Below are 13,556 nucleotides of genomic sequence, written 5' to 3'. Positions count from 1 at the left end.
CGTGCCGCGGCGCTACACCGTAAACACACTGCACTCTTCACTATACGTCGCTATATATGTGCATTCAACAGATTTAATACCAATGTTCAACTCACTAGCTTTTGATCGATTTCTCCAAACATTACAACTATGCATATGATATGTACTTAATTTCATGCAGCTGACTGGTGTAGTACTAGTGCTACATGACATTGTATGATCAAAATTACATGTATGTAGGTACAAGTACGTACGTATGGACATGCATATATATATATACATCAAGTGCAAGTATTTACACACATGAATACTTATTAATCAGCTGTTGAAATCATAGCTAATCATGGTTAGCTATAAAGATGCTTAGAACTAGCCTAGCTTATCGTTAATATAACGTCTTCTTGCCCTTCTCGCGAGTCGATTAAAATGCCTAAAATGTCATAATATATATATCATTCCCTATCTTGAGCTAGCTGACATCTTTTAAAGAATTTGGGTGCATGATCGATCGTAACGTGGCACCCCGACCCTTAAATCGGCCTTAGAATTGATAGAGATCCATGAGCATGCACAGCAATGGTTAGTAGTACCAATGATAGAGCTAATGGTAATATTGATTATGTTAGACCGCTTTAGAAACTTTATGCAAGCAGGATAGGTATATATTGAAACTGTTCATATACTTCTTTAACCTCTATCTACACTCTAAATATAAAGTTATTACCGATTGATTTTGTCTACCTCTTTATGAATTATCACTCAATCAAGCAATTATCAAATCGATAGGTATTTAATCCGTCCTACTAATTGATTATATAATCTTTTATTCTATTGTCATACACATGACGTATGTGCAACGGATCAAATTCTTTATCTCAGTATGTACGTGTTTATAATTATAAGTAGATCTAGCTAGACAAACCGGCATGAGTAGTTGATTTCAGTTCATGATCAAGTAAGCGATCCGCCGATATATATATACGTTGTTGGCACGGATAGATAAATGATTGATTCAAAGGTAAGAAGGGTAAGAGAGAAAGAGAACTAGATACAGCAGCACACCTAGTAGGGTGAATCCTATTGACGAGGATTATAACCCTTTTCCCGCTCCTGTTAAACCATGATCTATATATTACGCTTTTGAGAATTCAACACTGAATCGATGGTATATGTAGGTTTTGAGATCGACATGTAAGTATACGTACAGAGAATATATCGTATATGCGGTCTACAAATCTCATTTATTATGCATGAATAGACATATATGTGGATATACTTGTTCTACGTTGTATTCTACACGTACAGCCGCATTTGAAAAGTATTGGCACCTCCGAGCCAAGCTCACGAGGCAGTCCTTTCTGCTTTTCAACCCTCATATTCGAGATAATTGCCAGAGAGAGCTGCCATGACTCTATTGCGGTCATACCTATCAATAAGTTGAGTATGCGCGAGTGCCATGGATTTTGGTGGCTACAATTCATGAACGACTCAATATAGTAGGGTGCCAGTACTTTTCGAATGCAGCTGTACGCGTATATCTATACATACAAACATCTATGCAATTAGCATTAACACCTTATAGTTGCATATATGATCAGCTATACACATACATTTGTCTTGACATACATTCACACGTGTGAAATGAAAGTTTTTTCGCATTAGTACATAATGCAGTTAAAAATCTAAAAGCACAACCCTTAATTGTGTCGGCTCACAGCTCTCGATTCGTATATGCGTTTCCCCGGATAACCTGGGCGCCGGTCAACCTTTGTCGACGTTTACGTCACAGATTGGTACATGTATTTTTTACTAGGGCCACATAAGTCGGTACCCTTTCGGTTTCTCTTGTGCTGCATGGTGTAATGCAATATACCGGACTTGACCGGGGGGGTATATGGATATGAAAAGTGATTATATAGGCATATGAGGAAAACTCGGTAGACAAATATTTCGAAGCAATGGCGCCCTAAGGCTTGGTGAAGTAAGGCAAAGGTCGCGCGCCGCCGAGCGCCATGTATCTTCAAATTCGTGGATACTAATGATCATAAAGTCACTAAATTAAAAGAATTCATAATTATAACCGGAAATTAATAGTGCAGTAGTTTTAATTTCGAAATTCCCTACTTATCATGTGGAACCCTTAGTGAACTTCTAGAACTGGCTACACGTACATGTATTTACATACGTATATGTAGAGTACCGCAAAAACTCACGAACTTTGCTAGCGGATCTGACCAAAAACTAACTTGTAGAAGAAATATCTGAAGCTGATCTCTGCCTTTCAGCCAATCATCAATGAAGAAATCCCTGCACGGAGATAATCAAGTTGGCGAGTTTCTGCGGTACTCAATTACCTTCATGTAAATCGTTATGTATGCATTAGGGTTGGAGCTGCCACTTAGCTTAATTGCAATTAGTCATAATAAATTTGTGACTTGAGTACGAAGCTTGCCCTTTCGTTCATGCGGCTCAACCGCATACATGCACATACATGTACCTATACTCGTATTTTCGTGACGTTTGTAAAAGGAACCGCTATTGCATACCATACTAAATTGTGGACTTGGCGCGTAATTGTATGGTATGCAATAGTGGTTCCTTTTACAAACGTCACGAAAGTACGAGTACATGTAACTCCTGCATGATTTCAACTACTTATATGCAGAGCTAAAGTGGTTCCAAATCCCGAATACTCTGGCCCCATATACATATAAAATCCAAACACGCATCACTCTTTAGTCTTTCTGTATGCTTTTTCTCTGCGCCTAGTAGTCGACTGCAGCCAAATACACTTAACTTAACTAGTCTTGTGCCTTGTCAACTTGGAGAATCATACCACAAGCTGGGCACAGGACTAGTTTTTGCCTGTGTGCATGTGGCTGTGTGATTCTATAGAACTACATATACCAGTAAGTACCACAGCCGCCGATCGAAGCTCCATGAATTGAATCATGGAGTATCACTCGGAGCTTCGAGCCCCACAATCAACTACATATTTAGTGTACATATATACTCGTGTTTTCACAGCGTTTGTGAACACAACCGGCATTACATACACACAAAAAATAGCCAAGACAATCTTTTTGTATGGCATGCAATAGCGGTGGTGTTCACAAACGCTATGAATAGACGAGTACCACCTTTAATTCTGACTTCAAATTGTAGTATTTGGAATTATGGCCTTCAATGGGGAAGTCTCTGCCGCCCCCCTTCCCCCCCCGGGGCCCCCTTTACACCTACCAGCCAATCAAATGCTCCAGCGTTTACGTCAAATTGATAAAAGGTCTCATTAATGCCTTACTTACAACCGGTAATATATATAATGGGACTGGAGGTTTTTTAGCTGCAGGAGTTGAACAACAAGTCGAGCACTTCAAGCTCAATTTGCACAGCTAAAAGACTCTACTACATATAAGACCATATATACATACCAGTATTTACCCAAATGTGTGTCAGACTGAACTGACAGATCAAGTACATGTGGCAGCTGGTTACCAATACCAGCCACACCATAGGGGGTCGTGTTTAAACGTACGTTTGATGGGTCAATTAGCTCTATCTTGGATATTGTCCCGCGGGCCCGGCTTGCGGATGCTCCTTGCGCTGGTTACAGCGCCGACTTTAAGTTGTCTATTTTGCAAATCGCACTAACAACCTTACGGCCGGCATCATTTCTGATCATAACCTCATTATGATACATTTTCAGTCTATCGAAGCCTCATTTATTCTATAAAAATCGATGGACCGGTAGACCGCGCCTTGTGAAATCTCTTGAGTCTTAATTAAGCGAACGGATGTGAGCTCCCGCTCCGATCGCTGTTCAAACAGCTATTATGTATATGTACGCGACTCTCTCACTTAGGCATTATGATTAAACACTACGTACATCCTACATATGCACATATAGCGGTACTCCAAATAACATTAGTTGAATACGGCGTCTGCGGAAGTGAAATACAAAATCCTGCTCTCCGCGTGCATGTGAGCCTCCGGTCTCAGCCCAGTACAGATAGACCTGTGGGTCTTCTACCACTAGGGCTATTGAAAACAGATCCGAGAGGCTCAGTACTACCTGATTCTGCTGCAAGGCAATGTGTTGTGTGCAGTGGGGGCGCGAAGGGCCTTCTCGATCTCGCCTATCACCACCATGAAGGATGCACATACATGCGCTTAGAACTTGATGCAGTCAATTTGTGTGTTTTCAGCCTGCCACATGCACAGAGAACGATTGGATTTCCAATCTAATACACCCCCATATTGTTTTAAGCGCAACCGGAGGAGTAATGAAAACGAACTCGAGTTCAACCCCACCCCCCCTTACAAAAAAGGTTTAATGTACTAGATGGTTTGAAGAAACATTTGTCGAAATAAGGTGGGCCACAAATATAATCTATAGCTACCTGGCTTCAGCGTATTACGGTTGCTATTTCTTGAACATCAGTGCCGGTATGCTAGGGGTCTTTAAGGACTCAAAAAAATCTTCTAATAGAATATAGTAGGTCAGTACCTCTTCTTTTCCTCGCAACTGGTCAGGAAGTACATTGCGTTTTTACCTTTTCTGCAGGAATTAATTGTGATCATATGAAAAGAAGGTAATAAATGTTAGATTTTCACCTTTTGCGCAGGCTCATTTATATATTACCTAGTGGTACGTAAAGCTTAAAATCAAAACTGCCTTGTAATTACACAACATTAGTGTAACTACTCGCTCTCGACAATCGGTCGACGTGTGGAAGAAAAAAACTTATTTAGCCTAGCTAGGCTGGTCATGATATACCAATGCTAGTTAACTGGTCCCAGAAACTAGGTAGATAAGGGGAAAATTAACAGTTGACGAGGCTACTTTATCTGGGGACGTGTTTCGGCAGATATGAAAGGACAGCCTTGTTATTCGACCCCCAAGGAGTATCGGTGAATGGTCTAGATCTAATTAATGGACTTCTTGGTGTGTATCATTGTATGCAGAAATATTAGTGTGGGATTGTTTGAAGTTATGGTTAAACCATAGAACGCACTTCTTGTCTACGCTGCGGGATATATATGCGAGTAGGTATAGTTCTAGGCCTTAAATCATGGGAAGGCGCGGCGTAGCAACCTGGCGCTGTACATATATCCAGGCATAGGAAAATAACTAGTACTTAATACCGACCCCTTCCTTGCGTGTTTCTGATGGATCTGGACGCGACAACTACAAGTATAAACCGGTCGAAAGAGTTGGTTGTAGGTGTTAATAGGGTTGGTGGGGGAAACGTCACGGATAAAATAATACTGAACGGAAGCCAAGATTCGCTAAAGATCGACTGCTGGCGGCATAATGTATATTCCGGTACCGGTACGTACCGGTGCCACAACGTTAAAAATTAATCTCCGGATCTACTAGAGTACTCCCTGCTAGAGTATTGTACTAGATAGGGAAGCAATAGTAGATGTGTCAGATTACCAAGCTCGAGCATAATAGTACATGATTTTATATGCACGCACAAATAATATGTATTTATCCTAAAATGTCCTCTATAAACTTCAATAACTTTACTCTCCTAAAGCTGCCTAGACCTTATCTCAAACCTTTTTTTGAGTCGAACATCGATAATTTACGGTAATCGTTCACATGTACATGTATGCAAGCCATTTGTGTCTACATACATGTAGTTCGATACCGCAGAATCTCAGGAATAACGAATCGAACTGGGCTGGAATACCACTTACCTATTGGTCAAGATGACCAAAAGTTACGCTTTGGGTTTGTTGGATTGAGGCTCAACAAGCATTTGACCAATCCGAAGCAAAATATTCCAGTCCAGTTCGATTCGTTATTCCTGAGATTCTGCGTTATATCAACCATCCCTTTATGCATGCCAAGAAGGTATGTATAATTTTCCGTCCAGTTTCAAAAGATTCGATCGATGTCACAGTTAATTCATGGAATCCTATGGAAGCGATCTAGAATTAAGGTCTTCTTCTTCTATACATGCGATGCAGCATGTAGTAATGTACTTTATACTGCACTTATTAGACTGGAGTACTCTGCTAACATGCATGCGTGGTGTCTGAATAAATACCATGCAGCTAGTTGGCTTGTCTTCGAATATGGGGCTAGACGTCACGAGGCGTTGAAACTCCTGTAGGTACACTTTCCTCGTACTGGAAATTCAGCCGTCTTGTACGTTGATTTGAATAGACGTTTGGTCATGATACAAGATCGTTGATACCTTCATTCCCGCCCTTGAATCGGGCTTTTGTGCTTTTGAATATTAATTATGGGCGCACTGAACGACTGCATTAAAAAAAGAAAAGAAAGAGAGGGAAAAAAAAGAAAGTAAGCATCGTAGTGATGAGTAGAGGAAAAAATTCCAATCTAAACTAATAAAATATTGAAGTGCAGGCTAGATTTCATTCAAACCAGCGCTATCGTAATGGGAGCCATAACAATATGGTGTCGAGCCAGCATAAGTACTACAAGAAAATAAATTTCTGGTGATAGGTGATAGGTGATGCCTCGAGGGTTGTAACAAGCTCTCGAAGGAAGGGGGGCTGGAACTAGATCTTTTCTCCTCCCTTGCTACAACTTCTTTTTCTCCTCCTTCTTCTATCCTCATCCAATACATTTTAGACCCATATGATGGCTCCTGTATCCTCACTCGCAGAGACTCGAAGAGTGAAGTTTTTTGTTGGATGTATGACACCGCGGATTACGCAAGGGCGACATTTGAAAGGACTCGGATATCGACTCCTGACTCCCAGAACTCATCGTCATCCGAGCAGTCCTCGAACCCAGAGTCGTAATATCCGTCTGAATTTAATAGGTCATCTCCGAATTTATTTCCGAAGATATCATCCGCGGTAACGTCGTAGAACCCGTGTGCTCTCCTTGTTGGGCCTTGTTGCCGTGTGCCGTAGACTGTCATGTACTGTATAGCCCCTTCAACAGTATCTGATATTAAGAACCCACACTCAAAGTCGATTCCAAACCCGTAAACCCCGGTGGTACACAGCACAGCGAGTGTATCCGTGCTGTGCTGCCAGAGAATCGGTGTTTGAGGAACATGCTCTAGCCCAAAGGCATTCAGAATCTGCGATTTATAATAGCTATCGTCGTCGTCCTCTGCTTGCCAATCCTCGCTAAGCAATCCGCTATCCACGAAATTACTCCAGGGCCTTGTTTTCTCGAGTTCTGGTTGATTACCCTGCGGGATAGGGAAAGAACTTGGGCTCGAGGATAAGTTTTGTGTTGAAGAACTGACCGAAGCCTGACTCTGGTGGTCACGAAGAGCTTGGAAGTCAGGTTGACACCATTTTCGTAAAGCAGACTTAGGCATAATTGTGAATATGCATCGGTTTCGTAAAACCATTAAGTTTGAGGTTGAAAGAACTCTGCTTTCGACCGTTGATTGATGGCTAAGAGGCTCTTGTATTGATTGATTGTTCAAGAATAGGATTTTGAGCGATATCGAAAAGGTGAGAATAACAATGCATGCTAATAGACTTAACATGGAATATGTTTTGGGTTCCTGGAGAAATCTACCTATATCTAGAATTAATTTTTGAATTTTGAGAAGTTTAGGGTGTCGTACATGCGCATGCCCAAATATTAGAGCCTGTTGTGTTTACTTGACTACCTGAAGTGATTCTCCATGTAGTGTATGGAGTTGATTTCAACATTGAGAGAACTATTCCTGTTGAAATCAACTTAGTGCCAGAGACGAAGCTGAGTATGAGTTAGGGATACGTGGGACTTTCCAGAGACTACGTTGTAGCTTATATATAACGATATGTATGTACGTACTCGAGCTCGCTCAAAGAGGCTTGTGCTGGGCGTGTCTTCTAGCACTTAATAATAGTATGTATGTCATAAAGTCTTTAGAACCAATGTGGAGGTGGATATAACTACCAATGCACGCACGTTATTCTATTCCCACAATATCCATATGCAGATCGACGTTCAAGTATGTACATACATACATAGTATACTCGTAGGTTCATGACGTTTCCGAACACGACTGCTATTGCATGCCATACAAAAAAGCGCCAAATCCACCTTTTTGTATGTCATGCAATATTGGTCGTGTTCGGAAACGTCATGAATCTACGAGTAGAGCGTGGAAGAAGCACCGGGAGCTGAGGCGTGAGCGTGGGTGTAAGAGCAGCATATCAGCTTAGGAACTGGAGATTTCGATTTTAAGTACCGTAATCGCCGTTACTGGATCCATTCCAACCAAATCTTCTAGATCTATGTGAAGACTTTCAACCTAGCTGTCGATGCGAGTCTTCTGCAATTGAGCCGTGGTGATGCGCGTCCCGAGTAAGAGCCGGGCTGTGGATAAATTTGCGAGAATTAGCTGGTTGTTAGAAAATAGATCTCCTGAGAGTAGCTCATTGTGATAAACAAGCCAGAAAGCGGACCCGGATGTTTTTCAAATTTCGGAAAGACGGGCAGAGGGTCTGTAGCTGTACGTACGTTCATATCCCACGAACTCGAGTCATGTGAATTGAACTGCAACCCATGCATACATTCCTTCTTGACATTCTTACCATGTCGATAGACGGGAAGATCGAGTCGTAATATTAATTCAACCAACAATAGGAACCATATTTTCCGGAACCTTGTTTTTATAACCTAAAAACAGGTTTTTTATTGTCTTCTGTATGGGACGATACATGTAGTTTATTGTGCCAGATATTCACTGCAGGGCTTCTCTAAGGAGTAGATCCCCAAAAGCCTGATCAACGACTCTCTAACCGCATAGCCTTGATTAGAAGTATTATCCATTCTACTCAACCAGCTTGACTAGATGTATATAGTTACTTAGATATAAAAAAAGTATACCCCACAACGAAATTTAAGTCTTAATGTTCTCATACAATCGAATGCAGAACTATGTAAAGTAAATCATACGTGTCAATATTTCATGGACAACTGTCAACCAGAGTCCCTGCCATACATATGAGGCTGACTAAAACTACATGTGGTTCATAACATGGGCTGCAATGGTATGTAGCTCTCGTACCTTACCTGGAACAAGCCCGACCATAATACGCGCTCGCGTATGTATACTATACGTGTAACCACATGCAAGGCGAGGACTGGACATGAGGAATCGATACGTCCACAAACATACTCAGTAAAGTACATATATACTGGTCGATCAAAATGTAAGAAACATTACAGTATTTTCCAAATAGAATGAGTTCTAAGCATATACGTATACAATGTTTGTACCTTCAGTGCTCATTGCCCAGCTATATACCCGTCAGCTAGTATTATATATAATATAAGTGCAGTGCGGCGCGGCCTCCGACCGACCGCTATAGTCAGGAAATGGCTATCTGTTTGTCCACATATGTTAGCTAAAGCTTAGGAAAGGGGTAAAAAATACTGTCTAGCCTATTTACGTTAATCGTTAAAACCTCTGGCATGAGTATGTAACTGTAGCTGTATTATATTAGTGCCTACTTAGCTATTTCTGAATAAAGTTCTCACGTTCTGCTGATCTATGAGTTTATATATATAGCAGTTAATTCTAGCTGTGAGTGTTTGTCCATCCATGTTATCTCCCTTCCCGGAATTCCTTTATCTCGGGAGTAATTCTTTGTCTATACGGTATGCAGTTCTAACCAATATTAGAAACGCTTCATGATTACAATGAGGAAGCTTATACTATTTAGATTTAGATATACTATTTAGGTATATTTGTCCCACAATACGAAAAGATAGCACGAAGGTAGCATCAATCGTCTAGCTTCTCACGACTCTAAGCTATTTTTGTGTCTCTCTAATTTGTTTTTAGCACCATGGTTACACCAAGGCCAGCCAATCGGGGTCGATTTTAGATTTGAGAGCACAAATAACTATATAGGAGAGTAGAATAGTAGAATCTATGGTCTACCCTAGATCTGCTGATGTACAAGTACTGGTTTGAGGCCTGAATCAGGTGAACTCTGCCTTCCATGTCGTGAGATCGGAATCACCGAGTCATGTCAGGGTGGTAATCAGGAGATTTATACAAGCCCTGCTTTCTTATATATAAATCTTCGTATCACAGTACTCCGGTGAGGGTATAACCACCGGCCGGATTGTACGATATTTCGGAGTAAGAGAAGATTGAATAAAATTACAGAGGTCAGGTTTATAATTTATAGCGATAAGCCTGGCCCGCTTGATCACTTAACTGTGAAACCAAGCGCCAGCTGCAGAAGCTGATCGCTACATCATATATTGTAGATATGATATTGATCTACGCTAAGTTTTATTAATATCTCGCTTCAGTTATGCGTTAAGCCCGAGCATATATCTGCCATCTTTCCTGAGCATCTATCTTTTCATTTGTTTTTAAGGTAGTACTATAGAAATTAAGTTGTTTGGGCAATTCACGTTGTAATTCACCCACTCAGTTTTAGGCTCAAAGTACACACTAGTCACATGCACAGTTTGTGACCTCTATTTCAACAGACCTTCCAACTCCTAGAAAATATCCACTCCCTGTAGCAGTTATTATTTTGAATGTCAACCCGGCTAACCAACGCGGAAACCGGGCACGAACGAAGGGATGGCTGAGAATTGACATTGAAGGGTTAGGGGTTCTGCTTCATCTTGGCACACTGCTAAACCCAAATATCAGTTCCAACACAACTTCCAGTATGGGCGAGTGGTCTAGTGGTTTAGACTGCTCGTCGGGTTAGACACCGAGTGTTTATGCTCAGGACGATGGAAGGTCCGGAGTTCGAGCCAGGGGTGGGAGTAGTAACTGGGGTTAATCGCCGGTTGCAGTACTTTTTGTTCTTTTTTTTTTGTAGTGAAATGAATTAGGGGGCTGGTTTAGTTTTTGCTTTCTCTAGAGGAGGAAGGGGACTTGTGATCGATCCGTATTACTGGCTACCCGATGCCATTGCGCTCTCTGTGTGCATGTGAGGTCGAGTAGACGATTTGGAATATCAACTATGTCGATCATTTTAGGCCCTTTCCCTTAGTCTTGATTAAACTATATTCATAAATTATCACTCGTTTATTCTATCGTGATGCGTACGTACTACAAGATAGGCGGCCAGCCACGAATTGAGAAGGCAATATCAAACCCCAAAGATACCGGCACCCTTATTCAAATGTCATGCAGGCAGTCTCTGAGTTTAAACACATCTATATCGTCATAGTTGCTATAAAACATGTTTAGTAATGGTAAAGTTTATACGTTACTATATATATAGTCATGATGGGGTATGCTAAGGTAGTGAAGACCTGACTTATTATCTAGAGATCACATATCCATGATTGTGTGTGTAGCAGTTTGGTCCCGTTTTAAATTTCTAATTGTGATTCGGAAGTAGGAACTAGACATCACGTAGATCGAATTAAAAATTTTAAAATTTTTGATTCCGGATCCACACGTTGATAATTTTGGCCGTGAAGTCGATGTTTATATAACAGATCGCCCATGGCCAAGAGCTCACACGGGGTTGAAAACAACGTCCCCATGTTACGCTCTACCCTATAGCTATCGCCTGGTGGGCCGAAACATGCTCAGAATCTGGTGCTCTGCAGCCTTGGCAACTTTAGACCAAAATTTACTGCTTGTGGGAGTTTCTTGTTTAAATCTTAACTGCACCATCCCCCTATCTGGCAAGGCAAGCGCCAGGTTTGTATAATATATAAAGCACCAGATTCTGAGCATGTCTCGGCCCACAAGGCGATAAGCTAGATCGATATTTATGAAGATGATTATATTAGATGATTAATCATCAATAACCAAAATCGACAGAGCCGTGCGAGAGACAATATGGTAGTGTTTGGTGGGATAATTATAATATAATCAGGACCAAAACATGCTAAACGCCTTGTATAGTTGAAATTAAGATATCTAGAGTATGTGGCCTAAGATATCCGGTTCCCTTCTTCTACAACTCGGCGATGCCAGCCACCCGCCCTGGGGGTGTTGGTGCCAAGAGCTAGTGCATACGTACAGGTGCTTGGTGTACGTAGCTAGCTGAGTGTGATATCTGCTAGCTCACAGATTGATCTAGCTTATATATCAATGAGAGGATCTCCTACCAAAATTCCACACGGTCTCTAGATCTATGATAATACTGAACTCATCTATGTTGCCTAAAGATACATGGCTTTAATATTGATGCAATCGTCATTTCCACCTCTCCCTGCGCATAATAACTACCCGCTGCCGCTCAATTGAGATAACTCTATCTACCGCAATCGCAGTAGAAGCTGCTGTGCACCCCTTTTGAAACAGTGAATTATCGGAGAAACATACTAAACAAGCAAACACTCAACGATCGTTGTTGCAATGCGATTAGCCAAGCCTACTACTACTGGTGCCTACCATGGCCGCTATGCAGATCTAGAATGACAAGTCATTTGTCGGCTCTCATTGACATCTTTACTGGCCTACAGTAATTTAAATAGAGCTAACCGACGTACTCTACTTGAGGGGCTTACAGATTAAGGCTTTTTATAAACATTTACATAGCAATACATTCAAGTAACGGGGGAAGTTTCCGCTCCATTAAGCATGAGTACTCCTTGATGTGCATGCTAGACGCAGTTATAAGCTAGCGGGCCAGTACTCTATATAACTGCATGGCACGTGGAAGATTCCGAGGGAACCGCGACGCGATGCGGCGTAGCCTTGCCGCCTCACCTGAGTAAAGCTGAAGGAAGACGCGCGCGGGGCACATTACATCGGAATGGAACAACTGCAGACGTCTTGCAATTGTTGGATGTGCTCCTAGATCCTGAGTTTTCATTAGCACAGGAACAGACGGCTATGGGAGCTAATGAATAGGTAACAACATTCGAAACGAAGTGCAAAGGTAAGAAGTTTGAGAACTCAACTGAAACATGTTATGATCGTGAGCTGGTTGAACAAATAGTTTTATTCTCTGTACACTTTTTTTACTAGGTGCATTTACCTCTCGATCGTAAATTAAAGCAACCCATATCAACCCATATATATGATCGGCCGTTACTTTATGCGCCGAATACTATAGTACGTGGGAGGTATCTACAAGAGCTAGACCCTCTTTAAGTGTGAAAGCCTGCTTCTTTAAGATGCGCTGAATTAACCTAATTTCGGCGATTGAATATATATAAGTACAAGTAGGTATTCCGTGCGCAGATTTCTTTGCGGGGTTTAAATGGCCACCAGTAGATACCAGTAAACAGTCTAGTGCAAATTCCCAAACATACACTATTCAAATAGCTCAGCCATTACCTAGAGCCGCAGCGCTGGACAAGGCGATGGTTTACATATTGCGCACACAAAGTGTCACTGTCGTACAGGTATACCATTAATACGATACAGCGTGGTCCCTGTATATTTATTGTCTACAAGATTAAAATTATTAACGCCGAGGAATCTTTGCATATAACGCATTGTACACTGTATATCATCGACGATCGGCTAAGCGTAATGATGTTCGGGAGTGGCCTGCAGCTATCGCTTTATGTAGCTGAAAAACTCAATGGATTCTAGTTCAGTATTCGATCGCCCATTTATTGTAATTCCGCTGAATATGTAGCTACTCCCACTAGCTAGTGATAGAAAATAATTTCAAAAGGAATAGGCAATACA

General features: G+C 41.4%; 1 protein-coding gene across 1 annotated transcript; it reads right to left on the bottom strand.

The window, feature by feature from the left end:
* Nucleotides 1-6,668: 6,668 nt before the first annotated feature.
* Nucleotides 6,669-7,295, bottom strand: LAJ45_07283 (uncharacterized protein; the record flags this gene model as incomplete). Its single annotated transcript, XM_046116841.1, has 1 exon — nucleotides 6,669-7,295. The coding sequence occupies one exon, from the start codon at nucleotides 7,293-7,295 to the stop codon at nucleotides 6,669-6,671; it is 627 nt and encodes a 208-aa protein (XP_045969876.1).
* Between the last annotated feature and the right edge of the window lie 6,261 nt (nucleotides 7,296-13,556).

This window comes from Morchella importuna, assembly GCF_003444635.1.
Source record: "Morchella importuna strain M04M26 chromosome Unknown Morimp01GS023, whole genome shotgun sequence".
In the NCBI taxonomy this organism is placed as follows: Eukaryota; Fungi; Ascomycota; class Pezizomycetes; order Pezizales; family Morchellaceae; genus Morchella; species Morchella importuna.
Note: the sequence above shows the minus strand (reverse complement) of the source record. Positions and strands in the feature narration are given on the sequence as shown.